Source organism: Mustela nigripes, chromosome 7, assembly GCF_022355385.1.
Source record: "Mustela nigripes isolate SB6536 chromosome 7, MUSNIG.SB6536, whole genome shotgun sequence".
Lineage (NCBI taxonomy): Eukaryota > Metazoa > Chordata > Mammalia > Carnivora > Mustelidae > Mustela > Mustela nigripes.
The window spans coordinates 97,652,404-97,674,111 of NC_081563.1; the positions used below are offsets into that span (position 1 = coordinate 97,652,404).

The window sequence follows — 21,708 nt, forward strand, 5'->3', positions numbered from 1 at the left end:
GCTGAAGTTCTGAAGTCAGATTCCTACTGGCACAGCCCCCTCATATAACAGAGAGGCTAAAGGCAAGGTTTTCTCTGGCCATCAGGCTTTGCTTGCACATCTCTGGTCTCTGCTGGGGTCCTGGGCATGGCTTCTTTCTGCTTGGGATAACTACATGGAAGGCTCCCTGTTCTTCTCATTAAGGCGTCAGGGAGCCTGTGTGAGGACAATGCAGTGTGAGGCCCCAGAGGACCTACAAGGAGCCTTATACAGTACGGTGCAGTTGTGCTGAAAGAGCCTGGACCCCACTGGGCAAGAATACCCTTCCACCAAGAGCAGCAAAGTAAGAAACCAGGGAGAATGGCCTCTGAGCTCATCAGACCATGAGTTTGATTTTAAACTTTAATTCCTTTATACTTGAATATGATACAGAATTTAAACTTGACCTAGGAGTTTTCCCTGAGACTGTAAGAATGGAAGAAGGTTTACATTCAAGTTCAGTGCATCTCCATGTTGTTGGCATTTTATTATGCATTTCTTATGTATTATATTAAAGGAGTGTATTAATATCACTTAGCCTCACTGTAGAACCTCTATTGTGCTGGGCTAGGTGATATGACTGGACATAGTTTGGGACACAGGCTAGGGAATAAATCTTCACTTTGGGATTGGAGTGCCTTCACAGCAGGGTTCTATCCAGTTCAGAGCCTCTAGGAAGAAAAGACATATGGGAGAAGTAGCCTCAGAGAAGCTCAAAGGTTGACTGGAAGGACTAAGCCTATAAACTCTTACCCTCCCCTGAGTGGGGAGCCCCCATGGCCACAAAAAAGTCAAAGAAGGTAAGGAAATATGCTAGAGGGTGATTATCATCATCCACCACAAAATTCATAAATTTATACGATGAGTATGATTCAAATAAAAATAACACAGATTATTTTCTGGAGCTAGACAAGCTGATTTAAAAGTTCATATAGAAAAACAATTAAGAATAGGCAGGAAACTCCAAAGAGCAATGTGGGTGAGACTCCCCTTACCCTATAGAAAGTATAGCAAAATCTTCAATAACTGAAAGTGTGTCTTCATCATACAGACTAAAAGAAAACAAAAACAGAATAGAAACAAAACCTAACAGTTCATGAACACATACAGGAATTTAGTATGGGATAAAGTCAGAATCTCAGATCAGTGGAGGTAAAGTTGGTTTTTTAAATAAATGTTTTGGGGAACCATCTCATAACCACCTGAGAAAGATAAATTTTGGATCTGTTTTACGCTGTACAGAAGATAAACTCCAAATGGATCTACGATTTCAAAATCAAAAAGTGAAAGCATAAATCCACTAGGGGGGGAAAATAGCCAGATTTCTTTGTAGCTTTGGAGTAAGAAATGTCATAGAAATCCTAAGAAACCATGATTCCAAATCTAGCAGACATTTCAAAAATTACTATCAGAAATGTCTGTCCTTGGGCCACCTGAGTGGCTCAGTCAGTTAAGCATCTGACTCTTGATCCCAGCTCAGGTCTTGATCTTAGGGTTGTGAGTTCAAGTCCTGTGCTGGGTTCTACACTGGGCATGGAGCGTACTTTTAAAAAAAAAAAAAAAAAGCAAGGGTGCCTGGGTGGCTCAGTCCATTGAGCATCCGACTCTTAGTTCTGGTTCAGGTCATGATCTCAGGGTCATGCCTCCATGCTCCACATGATTAAATAAGATTTAAAATAGATTAAGTAAGCTAGGCTCTGTTCCCACCACAGAACACTGCACAGCTGTTCCAAAAGGTGTGAGGAAGTTCTCTAAGAACTAATAAGGAAAGAATCTCTGGAACACACTGTGAAATCTTTTTAAAAATAATTTGTTAAAGATGTTACCATTGTATAAAAGAGACATATAGATTTATATTTGCTCACATGTCCATGAAGAAACACTAGAAAGACAGAAAAATTTAATTAAAAGTGATTACCTACAGACAGTAAGGGAAACAGAGTAGACAACACATTTCCCAAGGCAGACCTTTTCATATCATTTTGATGTATGAACTATCTGATCACATTACCTATTCAAAAATTAATTACAACAAAACTGGAAGACTTACAATTTTCAATTTCAAAAGCTACTATACAAATCCAAACATATATAGTCAATAAAAGTACAAAGACCATTCAGTGGAGAAGAATAGTTTTTTCAGCAAATGATGATGGAATGGCTGGATATTCACATGCAAAAGAATGAGGTTAGAGCCTTACCTCACACCATATACAAAAACTAACTCAAAAAGTATCAAAGACCTAACTGTATGGGTTAAAACTATAAAGCTCTGAGAAGAAACCATAAGGTTAAAAAAAATTAAAGAAACCATAAGGTTAACCTTCATGACAATGGACTTTGGTAATGGTTTCTTATATATAAAACCAAAAACACAGAAGAAAAAAAAGGATAAAATTGGACTTCATCGGGCGCCTGGGTGGCTCAGTAGGTTGGGCCGCTGCCTTCAGCTCGGGTCATGATCTCAGGGTTCTGGGATCGAGTCCCGCATCAGGCTCTCTGCTCAGCAGGGAGCCTGCTTCCCTATCTCTCTCTCTCTGGCTGCCTCTCCATCTACTTGTGATTTCTCTCTGTCAAATTAATAAATAAAATCTTAAAAAAAAAAAATTGGACTTCATCAAATTAAAAACTTTTAGGGGTGGGGATGGGTGAAATAGGTGAAGGGGATTAGAGGTACAAACTGTCAGTTATAAAATGAGTAAGTCACAGGGATATAAAGTAAAGCACAGGGTAGTGTATAATACTGCTATAATTCTACATGCGGACAGATGGTAGAAACATTTAATCATTTATAACATACATAACTGTCAAATCGCTATGTTGCACAGCTGAAACTAATATAATATTGTATGTCAACTACACTTCAATAAAAAAAAATTTTAGGGGTGCCTGGTGACTCAGTCAGGGGAGATGAGACTCTAGACCTCTGCATCATGATTTCAAGCCCTATGGTGAGCCCACAAAAAAAGAAAAGGGAAAAAAAAGAATTTTTAAATTTTTGTGCATCAAAGGACATTACCAAGAAAGTGAAAGGACAACCCACAGAATGGGAGAAAATATCTGCAAATCATATAATCATATAACATATATCATCATATAATAAGGGTCTGGTATCTGGAATTTATAAATTATTTACAATTCAACAACAAAAAGACAAAAAACAATTCCATTTTAATTGTGAGCCCCAACTCAAGGCTTGAACTCACAACGCTGAGATTAAGCCCTGAACTGAGATCAACAGTTAGGTGCTTAACTGACTGAGCCACCCAGGTGCCACTCAAACAATTCAATTTTAAAATGAGTGGAGATGTGATGCCTCGGTGGCTCTGCGGGTTAAGCGTCTGCCTTTGGCTCAGGTAATGATCCAGGGTCCTTGGGCTCTTTGCTTAGCAGGGAGCCTGCTTCTCCTGCCTGCCGCTGCCCCTGCTTATGGTCTCTGTCTCTTTGACAAATAAATCAATAAAATCTTTTTTTAAAAATTAAAAATAAAAATAAAATAATATCAGTGAAGGACTTGAATAGCCATTTCTCCAAAGAAGATACACAAATGGCCAACAAGTACATGAAAAGATGCTCAATATCATTAGCCATTAGGAAAATTACAAAGCAAAACCATCATGCTATACCACTTCACACCCGCTAGGATGGCTATAATCAAAAAATAAATAAAAATTAAAAAGGGAATAACAACTGTGGCAGGATACAGAGAAATGAGAACCCTCACTGCCAGTGGGACTGTAAAAAGTCACTGTGGAAAAGAATCTGGTGTACCTCAGTAAGTTAAATGGAATTATCATACGATCCAGCAATTCCACTCATGAGTATATAACCAAAAGAAATGAAAACAGGTGCTCAAACAAAAACTTGTCCACACGTGTTTAGGGCAGCCCTATGCACAATAGCTGAAAGGTTGGGAACAAGCCAAGTGTCCATCAAAGAATTCATAGAAAAACAAAATGTGACATATTCACGCAATGGGATATTCTTTGTATACGGCACTGAAGTACTGATGATATGCTACAATGTATGTATGTATGCACACTGTATGTTCAAAAGATGAACCTTGAATACATTATGCTAAGTCAAAGAAGCCAGACACAAAAGGCTGCATATTGATTGTATGGTTCCACTTACATTAAATATCCAGATGAAGCAAATCCATAGAGACCAAAAGCAGATTCCTGGTTACCAGAGCTAAGGGTAGGGGAGAAGGGAAAGCAGCTGCTTAATGGGCATAGGGTTTCCTTTCGGGGTAATGAAAATGCTTTGAAACTAGACAGTGGTGATGGTTAGACAACACTGTGAGTACATAATTACTAAACTCTATACTTTAAAATGGTTTATTTTATGTTACATAAAAAAGGTGTTTATTTTACCACAATAAAAAATAAGTCAATTTTAGAAAGAATAAATACTGAGAATAAAAAATAAGCTACTGACTTAAAACTCAAATGACAGGCTCAACTCCAAACTGGACCTGGTCAAAGAAAAAAATTAGTAAAATGGAAGATCCCCTAAGGGCACACCAAAGAAAGAAAAAGCAATTGAGACACAATGCCATGTACCCTATTATTTAATACACCCTTTGTTTGAAGAAAATATAGAGAGCCAAATATTTTATCAATAATTTATCAATATTTCTGAATTTGCAGACCCCAAAACAATACAATTTTAAATTTGCCCTACTTCCACTGAGAGATTCAGACTCTTCCTTTCATCCTGGGTTATTTCATGTCCTCAGATTATGACAACAGTGAGTTTCTTCACAACTGTACCTTCATCTTCTTTTTTAAAAATGGCCTTCATGTCGTCAAACTGAGCTGCAATCACAGACTCTACTGGGCAAGAAAAAGAGGCTGACCCCACAATTCACAAGTGGAGTATGAAGGAACTCAGAAAATGAGATAAAAGGGTTTGAAGGAGAATAAAGACAGGAGGGAGAAAGAGCCAGGGAGGAAGCAAATGGATGAAACAGTAAAGCCACCAAAAGGAGCCTGTCCTCATCTCCCTGGGCCCAGGGGCACTTGTCACACAAAATAACTACGGTGTGCCGCTCTGCCATTAACACAGGATACTGGTGACCACATCTGTGACACTATGTATAATGTGGCTCCAAACAGTTAGATAGGGAAAGGAGAACTGGCAAAAAGTATGCTATTGTTCACCTTGGCAATCAACTAAGCAAATCAAGGAATCACAAAAAGCTAGGATCTAAACACAAAAATGGACTAAGGAGCCTGGCTGGCTCAGTCAATGGGGCATGTGACTCTTGATATTGGGGATATAGGTCCAAGCTTCAAGTTGGGGGCAGAGATTACTTAAAAACAAAATCTTTTAAAAGAAACAAAAACATGGTGAGTGCTATGAGTGGTGTAAGACTGATGAATCACAGACCTGTACCCCTGAAACAAAAAATACATTATATGTTAATAAAAAATAAAAAAATAAGAAAACAAAAAATAAAAACAAATAAATAATGAAAGAAACAAAAGCAAAAATAGATATAGTTTGCCATTTAAGCTAAACGAAGCTAAACGAAGGTAAACTAGTCACAGAGATGACATAGTTAGTGTAAGTCTAAGACCTAAAGAGACAGGCAGAAATAAAGGAAGCTGAAGAGAATGAATGGAAAGAAGGAGAAAACTAACAGAAAACTAACTTTTTGGCCAAGATCAGTCACACATCTGCATCAGATTTCATGAAAGCCATTGGCCTATATCACAGTCCACCAGCCTTGCCATTTATCAACAATGAAGATGTGCTCTCCTGCTGTGATTTCCGAAATTTACATTAACAATAATGCCTCTGGCATCACACCCTTGCTGAACTATATAAAAGGCTTCCGCTGAAAGCTCACTCAGGCTGCTAACATGCTTTATGTAATAAAAAGAGTAGGATATTAAACAAATCCATAAAAATTAAACACTAACCACAAAGCAAATACTGGATGTGGGCTTCCTCCTCCCGGCGCCTTCTCTTTGTGAACAAACCTGTAGGAGCCCTGGACGTAATGGATGTCCCACGGAGTGAACAAAGCTGAGGCAATCAGAGAGCTGCTGCTCTCCTGAAATGTCTTTCCACATTGGTCTAGCTCTTTGCCGCCCACGAGAGATCAGAGCCCACAGGGAATACACAGGTAGCTCTTTTTAATATCATGGCAGCTTCTGATTTGCTCAACAAAGCCAACAGGTGATTGCTTCCCTGGGCCCATTACAAATGGCTCAGTGTTGGAACAAGAAGCTGGAGAGCGGAGATCTCTCTCTCTCAACTATTTCATTTTGGTTTAACATTTACTTTTTTCTACCTATAAAAGCAATGCATGTTTAATACTCAATTTTGACAGCATGTAATGCCTCCCACTGAACACTACTTTTCCATGCTCTTTCTGAAGGATGGCGATTCCCAATGGGCTGCCAAGGGCCACATCTGGACCCAGTTTCCTGGGCCCACTCAGTCTGGGTGTCCAATAAAGCACCCTTAACCTCTAGTTCATTCTGCAGTAGAGGGCAAAAACTGAATATACGCACTGGGTTTTCCCCCTAAATCAATTATCAGAAAAAGAGCCAGAGAACAGGAAAAACCCTTTGAGAACACCACTGTTACAAGCTACGCAGGATTAAAGATGGTCACAAACTCTGACATCCCTTCCACTATAAAGTGGGTCTGCATCCCTCCCATGGAAGCTGTGTGACTACTCTGTCCAATAGCATATGGCAGAAGTGATACTATACCCCCCTCCAGGCCTGGCCTCAAGGGCTGGCACTCTCATTTCCTGTCTCGTGAAACACCTGGTCTTGGACTGCTCACTGTGGGAGAAGCCAGCCACAATGTCAGAAATCAGGTTACCCTCAGACCGCCAGACTATAAGAAGACCAAGTGATGGCGAGAGACCCTGGGGAATAAGATGACATGGGAAAGAGGGGCGGAGCGAAATATGCACAGGCCATCTCAGAAGTAGATCCTCCAGCTCCAGCCAACACCATAGCGCTCAGAGACAAGCACCCAGCCAAGCCCCTCTTAGATTCCTGACCCACAAAACTGAGGAAGACAGAAGGGTTATTTTTAAGCCACTGAGTTTTGGGGTAATATTTTATGCAGCAATAGTGAACAGCAGCGTAAGACAAGGTAGGCAAGTTCTTGAGAAGAGGAAATACTCTCACAAGGCCTAAGTGTCACTGGACCAGAGTGGGGAGGGGTGCCATGGCAGAAGCAAAGCCCGAGAGTTCCAAACAAACTACATCCAAACAGGTCAAGGGTGCTGAGAATTCTGGTCATGATAGTACGGTGGGTCAACTTGGCTTCAAGTACCAAGTAAAGGCCAACTGGGGCAGAAAGGGCCTCAAAGAGCCATTTGGGGGTATTATGCCATTTGCTCCTGCCTCCCAGGTAACCAGAAAAGGGAGACCCACATTAACTGCACACACATCATATGACAGTCCCCTCACCATCCCCACTACTAGAAAGGCAGTTCTGCTAGGACCACCTACTCCCCTTGACCACACCCCTTCTATTAACCCCACTGCCAAGAGCCACCAACAGAGCAAGTCAAGGACACACAAGTGGCACTTTCAGGTAGCCCTTCCAGAAGGCATTTCTCCCATCCCCCTTCCCAACAGCCTCAGACTTTCACTGTGGCTCCAGGTGGTTCCCAGGAGGTCAACTCCATACTCTACAAAACACATAACCCAAACTGAGTCACGCAGTCCATCCCATATTGGTTTAAGGGTGGCCATGGGACCTAAGCTGGCCCAATCAAAGTGACCTTCAGGACTTCTGCTTGAAATGCAGAGACAAAGACTTACTGTCCTTCCTGGGATGGTGAACTGTGAAGACTGTAACCATCATGACCATCCTGCAGAAGGCCTGCCTGAGGACAAGGCTGAAACGCACAGGGGAAAGCAGGACTCAGAGAATTCCAAAGAGACAGTCAAAACAGTGATGACAGAGGGAATCCAGCTCATCATACCTTCACATTCTTCAGTCATAAAGCAATAAGGTCTAGTTCACTAAAGACAGTTGAGGTGGGCTGGGCCTAAGGGAAAGAGCTGCAGCTAGTGAGGAAAAGCATGAAAGGTGGGGCAGGAAGGGAAGAGAGACAGGGAATAAAGGGGACAATCTTCCTGATACTCAATCCTTAACAACAAGTTAAGAGAAATAAACTAAATATAAATTTAAAATAAAGTTCCAGTCATTAAAGAGGAAAGGAGTGGGGCACCTGGGTGGCTCAGTGGGTTAAGGCTCTGCCTTTGGCTCAGGTCATGATCCCAGGGGGTCCTGGGATGGAGCCCCACATTGGGCTCTCTGCTCAGCAGGGAGCCTGCTTCCCTCTCTCTCTGCCTGCCTCTCTGCCTACTTGTGATCTCTCTGTGTCAAATAAATAAATAAAATATTTTTTTTAAAAAAAGAGCAAAGGAGTAAAAATAAATGCAAAGTCTAATTAAAGTCAATAGCCAAGACATGGAAGCAACCTAAGTGTCCACTGACAGATGAATGCATAAAGAAGACGTGGTGTATAGACACAACAGAATACTATTCAGCCAATAAAAATAAAGAAGAAGGAGGAGGAGGAGGAGGAGGAGGACATCCTGCCATTTTCAAGGACACGGGTGGACCTTAAGGGCTTTCAGACAGACAGAGAAAGACAAATACTACACAATCTCACATATATGCAGAATCTAAAAAACCTATCTCATTGATTCAGAGCACAGGTTGGTGGTTGCCAGAGGCAGGGGGTGGAAGGTGGGTGAAATGGGTAAAGGTGGCCAAAAGATTCAAACCTCCAGTTGTAAGATAAATAAATTCTGGCTTATGGTATGCCATAGTGACCAAAGTTAACAATATTGTATCACAAATTTGAAAGTTTCTGGGAGAGGAGATCTTACAAGTTCTCATCACAAGAAAAATAAACTGTTACTATGTGAGGTAAGGAACTAACTGAATTTAGCATTGTGATCATTTCACAATATACCAATGTATCAAATCATCATGCTGTACAGCTAAAACTAATAGGGTGTTCCATGTCAATTGCAATATAAAACTAGAAAAAAAACATTTTAAATTTTTTTCAAAAAGGAAATTAAACTACTTTAAGTCTTAAAATTGCCAAAGTGGCCACAAGAACCCTAAAATAAAGAAAACGTATTTATTAGCAGTTGGTTTGTGTTCCATCATCCTTTCCACTCTCAGAGGGCGTTCCAAACTGGAGTGGAAACCAAAAACCCAAAATTAAGCAAAACACAGCAAGCCTGTAAAACATGCTCTCTGCTTCCCGTTCTACTGAAGACCATAAAAGAGATAAAAAGCTGCAAGAGCAAGAGAGGCACTGTTGTCCCACTTAAGTGTTTCTCAAAGTCCAAAGGATTTGGAAATAAATTTTGATTAAAACTCTTTGCATAAATCACATCAATTTTTATCAAAACGATCAGATGTATCATATCCCCACGAACTTAAATTGTGGTCCATTATAAAATTGTAGTGTTTATAGTACATTGCTTCAGGCACTTCAGAGAATTATCTGGATAAAATACACACCACTTCAAAAAGTAAAAGGAACACAAAACACCTAATAATACACAAAACACTCCTCTTTAAGGACTCAGATGAAAGCTGTTTTGTTTTCACTTGAGCATTCTTTAACAACCACTAGTGTTCTCCCATTTAAAGTGCCTTTATTTACATTTTTATAATATTCCTTGTGCTCATCCTTTCAAGGGGCTTCTAAAATATGTCTGAGATTACTCAGAAATGGGATGATTCTACCAATACCAAGCACAAAAGACAATGATGACAGCATTTAATCTTCAGCTCAGCAAAGAGAAATAATCATTTAGAGGACCTGACTTAATTACTAATTTTGGGACGAAACATTTTTGCAACAATGCCATACCAAAGAATCCTGATGGACACAGGGTGGGAAAAAGTACTGGAGACATCCATGACCAGATTATGAATGGATCTCTAAACTTGGATTATTTCCAGAAGAGGCAAATACATTCTACTCTACCAGGACCCAAGGAGAGAGTGGGATTTGATTTAAGGCAGGGGTATCCTCATCATGGCAAAGGGACACTTCACACAGCTAAGAGGAGAATTAAGAGAAGAAAAAATATTGAAGAGAGACAGGAATATCACTCTTCTAAAAAGTGAATCTGGGACACCTGGGTGGCTCAGTTGGTTAAGCAGCTGCCTTCGGCTCAGGTCATGATCCCCAGCGTCCTGGGATAGAGTCCCACATCGGGCTGCTTGCTCAGCAGGGAGCCTGCTTCTCCCTCTGCCTCTGCCTGCTTCTCTGCCTGTGCTCACTCTCTCTCCCTCTCTCTCTGACAGATAAATAAATAAAATCTTTAAAAAAAAAAAAAAAGTGAATCTAATAAGCTGACAATCCTCAATGTGGGGCTTTGCTACAGAGCTTCAAAATCAGGCAGTAACTTCTAATCCTTAAGGTTGAAAATAGGTTCAATAAATAAGGGACCAAGCTTTGTCTCTTCCAGAGAAAGTCAAAGTATAGGAGATAATATAGAGTTAACTATTAACAACTCTTAGACTCTACAAAAGGGTATGATGGCAGCAAAAGAAACTGCAGTTAGATACTGAGACATTCTACTAAGAAAAGTCTCACATTGAGATGTATTACCAAAGAAGGCTAAACATTCTAACAGCTTTGAAATAAAAGGCAAAACATGATGGTATTAAATGCAATCTTCCCTCCCCACCCCGCCGAAACCTGAAAACAGAATATGAATGCCCCCTTAAACAGACTCATAAGTTCAGATTTACAATTCTCTCATAAAACAGGACCACTATTCCAAGACTTTTTTCTAGACTAAGCCTCAGTCAAATTAGGTTGGCTTTCCCACTAATAAGCAGTTAAGCAAAGACCTATACCTTCACTGTCCAATATGACAACCATTAAGCAAACACAAGGGTATTAGGTATGTGAAGTGTTCCTGGTCCAAACTGAGATGGGCTGTATGTATAAATTACACACCAAGATTTAGAAAACCTTAGCACTGGGGCGCCTGGGTGGCTCAGTGGGTTAAAGCCTCTGCCTTCAGCTCAGGTCATGATCCCAGGGTTCTGGGATCAAGCCCCACATTGGGCTCTCTGCTCAGCGGGGTGCCTGCTTCCTCCTCTCTCTCTGCCTGCCTTTCTGCCTACCTGTGATCTCTGCCTATCAAATAAATAAATAAAATCTTTAAAAAAAAAAAAAGAAAGAAAGAAAGAAAACCTTAGCACCAAAAAGGAATGAAAATTATCTCAACTTTTTATATTGATTGTGAGGTAAAATCGTACTATTGTGGATATATTTGGGTTGAATAAAATGTGTTTTTTGTGGTTTTTTTGTTTTTTTTAAAGATTTTTATTTATTTATTTGACAGACAGAGATCACAAGCAGGCAGAGAGGCAGGCAGAGAGAGAGAGAGAGAGGAGGAAGCAGGCTCCCTGTTGGCAGAGAGCCCGATGCGGGGCTCGATCCCAGGATCCTGAGATCATGACCTGAGCTGAAGGCAGAGGCTTTAACCCACTAAGCCACCCAGGCGCCCCTAAAATGTGCTTTTAAAATTAATTTTACCTGTTTCTTTTTACTTTTTTTTTAATATGGCTATAAGAAATTAAAAATGACACCTGGCTCACATTTGTGGCTTACCCGGTATTCTCTGTCGGACATGATAAGCAAGCAAAATAAAACACCACTGTATCAAACATTGCTAAACATTTCACATGTGAACAGAAAAAAGAAGGATAAACAGTACCAGGGGCCTTTAGAGGACTCCGATTCCGACCACAGCAGAAGAAAGCAGCCACTCTGCTGTTTCAAGGAAATAATAAGCACAAACAACAAACTTTCTGGACAAGGAAATACTATAATTGCAGATTCCTTTTCCCCCTTCTGGACGTGTCCCAGAGACCCTCCTCTTGGGCGGGCTCACCCTCTTGCCTACCTTTGATGAGCTCTGGCCTGTATGTCTTCCGCAGCTGCTCCAGGAAGCTGTTGTAGAAGCTCTCTGCCTGCTCTGTGGGCATTGCCAGATGAAAGTCAGGCTTGTTGCCCTTGAGGACGCACTGGAGGGTGAACTGGCTGATGCAGAGCACCTCGTACTGTTTGTCCATCACACTCTTTGACCAGTGTTTCCCACTCTCATCCTCAAACACACGCAGGTTCAAAATCTTTCTGACCCTACGAGGAAAACAGTAGGGAGAGCTACCTGAAGAATCGTTAAGCACCCCCAACGCACTCCATACTTCCAAAGTGTCACCAGCATCCTGTCAAATAAGGACATAATGCTGACATAATATTATACGTAATACATATATGTAAGGACATAAGGAGAAAGTTATTTGGGCCTTGGGCAAGTAACTTATCCACTCTAGGCCTCAGTTTCCTCACCTATAACATGAGATAGTAACAGACCTACATCACAGGGCTGTTTCGGGATTCCTTTTTCTTTTCTTTTCTTTTTTTTTTTTTTGGCCAGTCCCCCCAGCAGCTACCCATGGGAACCAGAGCTAAGAACAACCACTCACTAACTGCTCCTTCCGGTTGGTGGAAGTGTCAAGACAGGGACCCAATTCTAATTTCTTTTATGGAAGAATTCAGTCTTTACACTGGAATAAACAATACCCCATCTTTACACCCTTTCTTTGAGCTACTCAAAATGAACCGCTGGGCAAACACCCTGGAGAAAACTCAAGGTTACTGCAAATATGCAAAAAGTCCTGGCAGTAGCCTCCCTGACAACTGTGTTACATGCCTCTTGAGCCCCAGTAGGGCCTTTCTTATAAATGTGGATGACAAAGAGCAGCCACTTTGGCAAGGAAGAGGACCAGGGAACATTTAGTCCTTAGCAGGAATTAAGTTCCAAGTCTGATTCCAACCTACTACAAAGGGACCGTGGGTGGAATTATACCCAGGTATGGGCACCAACAGGCAGAATAAACAGATCTACATACATCCGAAGCAAATGTGCCATGAGGTGCTGGGGGGAGACGGCCTGTACTTAGAGAGCCAGTCAGGAAATAGCAATGACAAACTCCCCCATCCCAGTAAAAACAGCACCAGCTTCCGAGTCAGGGAGCCTAGAATCTAAAGTGAATTCAGGCTTTTTGCTACACAGGCGTTCATGATCTTAGGCAAATAATTTAACTGTCTGAGCTCCAGATGCTACGCATACAATGGACAACTGAGCATTTTTTAAATGCATAAATGGTGCCCAGATCATACTGCTCAAACTGGAAAGAGAAATCATTCATAAGAAAAGTTCAGTTCTGGGGCGCCTGGGTGGCTCAGTGGGTTAAGCCGCTGCCTTCAGCTCAGGTCATGATCTCAGGGTCCTGGGATTGAGTCCCGCATCGGGCTCTCTGATCAGCAGGGAGCCTGCCTCCCTCTCTCTCTCTCTCTCTCTGCCTGCCTCTCTGTCTACTTGTGATCTCTCTCTGTCAAATAAATAAATAAAATCTTTAAAAAAAAAAAAAAAAGAAAAGTTCAGTTCTGCATTAAGAGAATGGTTTGGGATAAAGGAACAAATAGGGACCAAGGCTGCAGGATTCCAGCTCTGCTACTAACTTAGGGGGTGTCACCTGACAAATTAGTCTTCCTCAGTCTCCACATCTGAAACATGGAGATAACCCTATTACACCAATGGGACACAGATAAAAGAAGCTCACTTCATAGGAATAAAATACTATCAAAGTTCCAGGGTACATGGGGCACCTGGGTAGCTCAGTGGGTTAAGCCTCCGCCTTCAGCTCAGGTCTTGGTCTGATGGTCCTGGGATAGAGCCCCACAAGCCCCGCATCAGGCTCGCTGCTCTGCAGGGAGCCTACCTGCTTCCCTCTCTCCTTCTGCCTGCCTCTCTGCCTACTTGTGATCTCTCTCTCTGTCAAATAAATGAATAAAATTAAAAAAAAAAAAAGTTCCAGTGAATGTTTATATATAATTTAGAAAGATCAGTACATAGGCAGGTAGACAGAAATATAGAAATGGAACCATTACACATCCCATTCAGATAGCAATGACTTCAAAATGCGCCTCTTACATGTGTTCCACTTCCTTTTGTGTATCTTCCAGAGAAATACCCAGTAACACACAGATGCCCCGTCCAATAGCACTTATTTGCTCTCCTCCAACTAGAAAGGAAACAAAAAGTTAAAAAGACTCAGAACCAAACAGGTGCCATGACACACTTTTAAGTAACCAGAGGAATGTTTAAATATCACACGTACTTCTTATAACTTCTTTGATAAAGTTAGTAGGTACTCAAAAATGTGTTTCATAGGGGTGCCTGGGTGGCACCCAGAGTCCTAGAATCAAAACCCACATCAGGCTCCCTGCTCAGCAGAGAGTCTGCTTCTCCCTGTGCCCCTCACCAACCCCGCTCATGTTCTCATCTCTTGAGCTCTCTCTCTCTCTAATAAACAAGTAAACAAATAAAATTTTAAAGGAATTTTTTAAAAAATGAGTTCCATAAATGCAGTGAGATAATCAAGATTTATGTCCGTTCTGATTTTTTTAAAGATTTTCTTTATTTATTTAAGAGAGAGAGAATGAAAGAGAGAGAGCACAAGATGGGTAGGGTCAGAGGGAGAAGCAGACGCCCCACCAAGCAGGGAACCGAAGGCAGTAGCTTAACCAGCTGAGTCACCCAGATACCCCATTCTGATGTTTTTATCTGGAATGAATGAGTTCTTAAATGAACAACCACTAAGCCAAATTTTAGGACCATATTTTTATCTGTAATACCATGGGAAAGATACCTTAAACTTTCCATGGCAGAATATGCCCATCTGTAAAAACAGAACAGAGATTTCCTCCCAAGAGAATCCAGCTTTAATTAATTATTAATCCAGTATTAATTCTCTGAAAGGAAATACCTTCTTTTCTTGGGAATCAGCAAATATGGTAACACAATATAGAGGCAACACAAAATAACAGACATTTATGTCAGAAAAATAAATAATTTTTCGACTTACTATAAAGAGATAAATACACTGTACATAAAAACCATAGTATAAAAGGTAAGCTTCGGGGCACCTGGGTGGCTCAGTCAATTCAGCGGCTGCCTTCAGCTCAGGTCATGATCTCAGGGTCCTGGAATCAAGCCCCGTACCAGGCTTCCTGCTCAGCAAGGAGCCTGCTTCTCCCTCTCCCTCTGCCTGCTGCTCCCCGTGCTTGTGTGCTCTCTCTCTCTCAGTCAAATAAATAAATTAAATAAAATTTAAAAAAAAGAAACATTAGAAAATAATAATAATAAATAAAAAATAAATGAATAAAAGCTAAGCTTCAAGGTGCCTGAGTGGTGCAGTCAGTCAACATGGGACTTTTGGTTTTGGCTTGGGTCATGATCTTGGGGTCATGGGATCAAACCCTGTGCCAGGCTCCAGAGCTCGAGACTCTCTCTCCCTCTTCCTCTGCCCCCTCTCCACTTCTCTAAAATAAATAAATAAATCTTTTTAAATAAGAAAATAATTAAATAAATACGACTTAACCTTCAAGTCAGCAAACTTCTATTATTTCCCAGTTTGGTACTAAACTTTGTATTCTAAGCCAATGACCTCCAAATCCCTTTCAATCATGCATCTCACCCACAAATAAACAGATCTGTGAATATATATTCCAAGCATTTGTGTATGTACTTATAGTCAAATGTACACTTCACTACTATGATGCAGTATCTCAGTGCTAGCACAGTTCTTAGGCCAAGATCCATTGTTATGACGGTGAACCCAAATCCATACTTCAAATGTTAAATCTTTATAACTTTCAAAATTTTTGGCCACCTTTTTAACTTTTTTGAAAGATTGTATTTATTTATTTGAGACAGAAAGAATATAGAGGGAGAGTAAAAGAGAGAAGCATACTCCCAGCTAAGCAGGGAGCCTGCTTCCTCCTCTCTCTCTCTGCCTGCCTCTCTAACTACTTATAATCTCTCTCTGTCAAATAAATAAATAAAATTAAAAAAAAAAAAAAAAGATTATTGACGTCTTGTTATTTACCATCTATTAGCCTAATGTTCCAATCAGGAGAAGGGTAGACTCTGACATTCTCCTGTTTGCTTCTGCTGGATAATATTATCTATAAATATACCTGACAAGGCATCATAGACTGAAAAGTGTTGTCATATCTTGCAAGCTAAGGAAAGAATGAGAAACCCCCCCTCTTCCTTCACCTGACAAGGGACCACCTGACATGCAGACCCCAGGGGAGTATCAGCATCAACACATTCCAACGCAAATATCAGTAAAACTTAACTTCTCTTCTTTCTATGCAAAAAAGTATTTTCTTCTGCACTGCTTTGCTTATAATGGACTATGAGTGATTTACAGTCCTTTGAGCCAATGACTCAGAAGCTGAAACAGAAATAATCTATCCTGAAATAACCAGTAAACAACTGGGTTGGCTTGTTTGTGTTGCTTTAGAAAAAGCTTCTGGCTTTTTTTGTTCTTTAAAGAAGTCATTATTTTCTTATAATATCAATAATATATTTTTTTAATTTTCCCCAGTTATGTTTTAAAAGCTTAAATATAATGGTTATTCAGTTATAGCCACCATTAAATTAATGCAGAAGCATTACAGAAAATTTAGAAAATATAAGAAACAGGAAGGAAAAAAAGAACACCAAAGACAAGCACTTTGATATTACAATCATTTCCTTTTTTTTTTAATTTTTTTAAAAAGATTTTACTCATTTATTTGTCAGAGAGAGAGCACAAGCAGGGGGAGAGGCAGACAGAGGGAGAAGCAGGCTCCCCACTGAGCAGTGAGCCCAATGCAGGGCTCAATCCCAGGACCCTGGAATCATGACCAGAGCCAAAGGTAGATGCTTAACCAACTGCGCCACCCAGGAACCCCTCAATGATTTCCTTTTGATATTTTCTCTATCCATAGGTTTTACTCCATATTTGTTTTCAAATACTGTAATAATATTGTATATAAATTTTTGTGTCCCACCTTTTAACAGTGCATAAGGATTTTTTCCATGTTATAAGCTTTTCCTAAACATCTTTTAATAGTGACATCCCATCAAGTGGAATATTTACATTCTATCCACTGGACCAACTAACCATCCCATTTGCCTAGATATATGGTTTGTTTCAAAATTCTCACTTCAATAAATAACACTGTGGGGGAAACCTCTGTATACTAAACTTTAGACTTTACATTTTAGAGCAGTCTTAAGTTCACAACAAAACTGAGCAAAGATACAGATTCAGGGTGCCTGGGTGGCTCAGTCAGTTCAGTGTCCAACTCTTGATTTCTGCTCAGGTCATGATCTCAGGGTCATGAGATCAAGCCTTGCATCTGGCTCTGGCCTGGTCATGGAGCCTGCTTAAGATTCTCTCTCTCCCTCTCCCTCTGCTCCACAACCCCTCTTTTAAAAAAAGAAAAAGGTACTATACTCACTGCCTCCATACATCCATCACTTCCCCATTGTCAACACCCCCCACCACAAGGGTGCATTTGTTAAAACTGATGAACCTGCACTGACACATCATTATCACGCAAAGTCCATAGTTTACATTAGGGTTCACTCTTTGTGTTGCACATTCCATAGATTTGGACAAATATACATTAATAGGTATCCACCACTACAGTATCATACAGAGTAGTAATTTCACTGCTCTAAGATCCTCCCTGCTCTGGCTATTCATCCCTCTAAATCTTTTCTGAAATAGATTCTAAAAAGTAGAATCACAATTCAAAGTGATTCAAATCACTACCTGAAGAGTTTCATGCTTCTCCCTCTCCCTCAGCCACTCTCTCATGCTCTCCCTCTCTCTCTCAAATAAATAAAAAAATTTTTTTTAATTTTATTTATTCATTTGACAGAGAGAGATCACAAGTAGGCAGAGAGGCGAGGCAGAGAGAGAGGAGGAAGCAGGCTCCCTACGGAGCAGAGAGCCCGATGTGGGGCTCGATCCCAGGACCCTGGGATCACGACCCAAGCCGAAGGCAGAGGCCTAACCCACTGAGCCACCCAGGTGCCCCTCAAATAAATAAAATTTTTAAAAATATTTTTTAAAGGGGGGGGCGCCTGGGTGGCTCAGTCAGTTAAGCATCTGCCTTTGGCTCAGGTCATGGTCCCAGAGGGGAATCCTTGCTCAGCTGGGAGCCTGCTTCTCCCTCTCCCTCTGCCTCTTTGATCCTCTCTCAATCTCTAATAAATAAATAAATAAATTTTTAAAAAATTTTTGAAGAGTTAACATTTTTATAATCTATTACTGTCTTAATAAGAAACAAATTATGCCCCAAAGTCTATCTATAACATAGTCTCCTCTCCTATTTTGGAGTAGTTTTCCTTCCCCCTCCAGGGACAAGTAGAAGAACTAGGAGACCCAAAGGGTTCTTTTATTATTGACAAATTAATTTCCAAGGGGAAAAAAAAAAAAAAACTTGAAAATCACCATTTTAGACAACAGATCACAGGGCTAGAAAAGACCTGAGATATTCGGTCAATTTCCCATGCACACTGGCATCACCACTGACCTCTACTTCAAGAAGAATTCACAACCTCTCAAATTAACTCATTCAAGCCCATTTTAGATCCCCTTCCCAACATTACATGATTCTATTCAGATTTTAGCTGCTGAAGCTGAATGATAGGACATGAGAGCTACCACACTTTGCCGCCTGAGTAACCAAATGAACATGTTCAAAATATTCCATAATAACGGTTTTAAAATTATCACAATAACCACGCTAAGACATCAAAATGTACTTGACCAATCTCATTGAGTCTGCCACATACTAAGATATGACTCCTATATCCTCTGTCCCAACCATAAAATTGAAAGTGACATTTTAAAACCCCCATAATAAAATGCCATTCGTGTACAACACGTTTCAGTGAAGCCAGTCACATTCTAAAGAAATCGGAAAATCTTTCCACTACAGTTCAGCTAGAAGGCCTAGCTAACCTGAAGTTCCCTCCAGGAGTGAGAGAGAATTCCATTTTATTTAACAACCTCCCACAATTAATACCCTTCTTTTTTTAAATATGCTTCTCTTTTTTAATTTTCAGGTTTGCTGTTTTTTAACTAAAAGCACCCAATTTAAATAGCAAATTAAAATCTTTCAAACTATTCAGCAAATCTCACAAAATACATGTTCTCAATATATCAGATCAGCAGAATGAAGAGTGCAAGAGATTAGAACTTAATTTCCTCAAAGTTCACTCACTGTTGGTGATGACCACACAGAGCAGAATGCAAGATTTTGCTGAAAAAAGCAAAAAAATCTTTTCATCTATTAATTTCCCATTTTAATTAATGTAAATTATAACTGAAAGGCCAAAAATCTTTGTTTTAAAAAGCCCATAAATCCCAAAGCTATTCTGCTCCCTATTATTCCAGGATCATATTCAAAACCAGTTAATAGAACAGCTTAGAAATCATTAGGCAGCACTGAAAAGTAGACTCTCAGATCTAAATACACGGTTTTGCTGGGTTTGGTTGTTTCTTTAGGGAATTTTGTTGCTTTGTTTTTAAATCTATACTTTTGTGGACCCAAGAACACATAGTTGGTGTGGACTGGCTGAAGAAAAGGATATCTGGAATTACTTGGGCTGAAACAATACTATAAGTATGGGAAAAAAAAAAAACAAAACAGAAGACTAGAATAAAATCTAGTATTAGTCATTAAAAAAAAATTTTAACATCTTTTTATCTTGGTTTGAGTTTTTAAAACGACTACCTTATACACATTAATCATCTGAATCTCTGATGTTCAAACTAGACTACAGTGATCCAGTAATGACAAATGGCTGGGTGGCCTGGTCCCACAAGAAACTGGTGGCAAACAGAAATAATGGATCCAGAATTCTTTAGATTCTGACCCTACCCCTGTAGGGTTAGAGAAGTAAGAGAAGTGTCCTGGGGGCGGGGATCATTCTGTTTCGAGTCTGGGCGGTCACGTGGGTGTGCACAACTGTCAGAACTCATCCATATGAACAACTCTTCATATCTGTTCATTTTATTGGCAGTCAAGCTCCATAAAAATTGGGACCCGTAGACAATGGGCAAAAATGGGAAATTTAAAATAGAACGTTGTAAGGGGCGGATGGTGGTGTCCTTGCTGGGGAAATGCTGCCTACGTGCTGTCTGTGGAACACTCCACCGAAGAACGGGCCATGGGGATGTTCAGAGGTTCTGCCATCCGGTACTCGGAACCAAAAACAAAAAACAAAATAAGACAATGCAAAACAAAAACAACACGATAATAAGCCGCGTTTATCATGAACCCAAAGAAGAACCCTGCAGCCAGGGCCGCGCCAGGGCCCGCGGGGCACGTGGACTGCTCCGTGGCCGAGGCGGCGCCTGGAGCCAACCCGGAGACTCCCGGCTGCGGGGGCGAGTTCGCCAGGGCCCGCAGCGGCTGCAGCTGCCTCGGGGACGGCGCGGGGGAACCCTCGCGGGGGCGGCCGGGGACTGCCGGGCGCGGGGTCAGGGGTGGCTCCTCCCGGGCCCGACCCCGGCCCCGCCCGACTGACCTGTGACGCTGGCCCGGGTGACGCGCTGCACCACGGCTTTCATGGCGGCTGCTGGGGCGAGCGGGGCGACGCCGCGCTCCTTCCGGCCTCGCTACTCTGCAGGCGGCTCGACGGCCGGCGCCCTCTGCGGGTGACACCAGGAAGCGCGCAGAACAGCCCGGTCCGTCCCGGTTGGCGGCGACACGCCCACGTCGGCCACGCCCATTCACAGGTCGGCCCCGCCCACGTCGGTCACGCCCACCTGGTGATAGGTCCCGCCCCGCCCTTGGTCCTGCCCCAGCCACAGGTGGGCCCAGCCCCCCACCGGATCCCGAAATCCCCGCGGGATCCCCAGCTCCTATACAGATTCAGCCCCTGCCCAAGCGGCAGCTGTGTTACATTCCCGACCTAAAAGCCCATCATCCCTAAATCCCAGTTTTGTCCTGAATCTCAATACTGTGTTTCTCCTGCCACCCGCCCACCCCCTTTCCCGATGCTCCCAAATTCCTTTTCCCTTGTCTTCCCGCCTCGGTGTCTTCTCAAAAACCAGACAAAATAGAATCTGCTTCCTAAAATAGCTATTTAACTACGGTATGTAAGTATTCATATGACTTAGCCATGCCGTGGCAGTTCCATAGATCTATGAGCCTGTCATTCTAATTCCTCTAATACTAATACTTAGCAGCTTCCCCCAACCAGCATTCTTTTTTTTTTTTTTTAAGATTTTATTTATTTATTTGACAGACAGATCACAAGTAGGCAGAGAGGCAGGCAGAGAGAGAGGAGGAATCAGGCTCCCCACTAAGCAGAGAGCCCAATGCGGGGCTCGATTCCAGGACCCTGAGATCATGATCTGCGCCGAAGGCAGAGGCTTTAACCCACTGAGCCACCCAGGCGCCCCCCAACCAGCATTCTTGATTTAAATAAAATAGACTGTGTAAAAATCATTCGAAAGCTGCAAAGGTCTGTACAAGTATTACCCCAACATATTATTATCGCTGAGAAAAATAAGCCCCTTTCAGGGGCACCTGGGTGGCTCAGTGAGTTCAGTGTCTGCCTTCTACTAAGGTCATGATCTCAAGGTCCTAGAATCAAGCCCCAAGTGAGGCTCCCCGCTCAGCAGGGAGTTTGCTATTCCCTCTCCCTCCCCTCCCTTCTGCTCATGTTCTCTGTGGCTGTCTTGTTCTCTGTCTCAAATCTTAAGATAAATTAAAAAATAAAATTT

General features: G+C 41.5%; 1 protein-coding gene across 2 annotated transcripts in view; it reads right to left on the bottom strand.

Annotated features, from left to right (window-relative positions):
* The window catches only part of DTD1 (D-aminoacyl-tRNA deacylase 1), a 172,161-nt gene extending 151,472 nt beyond the window's left edge, over positions 1–20,689 (bottom strand). Inside the window, exons 1-3 of one of the 2 annotated variants that reach the window (XM_059406470.1) lie at positions 20,505–20,689; positions 14,055–14,145; positions 11,961–12,196 (exon numbers count right to left, since the gene is read on the bottom strand). In XM_059406470.1, coding sequence (XP_059262453.1) covers positions 11,961–12,196; positions 14,055–14,145; positions 20,505–20,547 — 370 coding nt within the window. In that variant the 5' untranslated portion in view covers positions 20,548–20,689. The remainder of the gene's footprint in view (positions 1–11,960; positions 12,197–14,054; positions 14,146–20,504) is intronic. The other variant, XM_059406469.1, reaches the window with a different exon arrangement.
* Between the last annotated feature and the right edge of the window lie 1,019 nt (positions 20,690–21,708).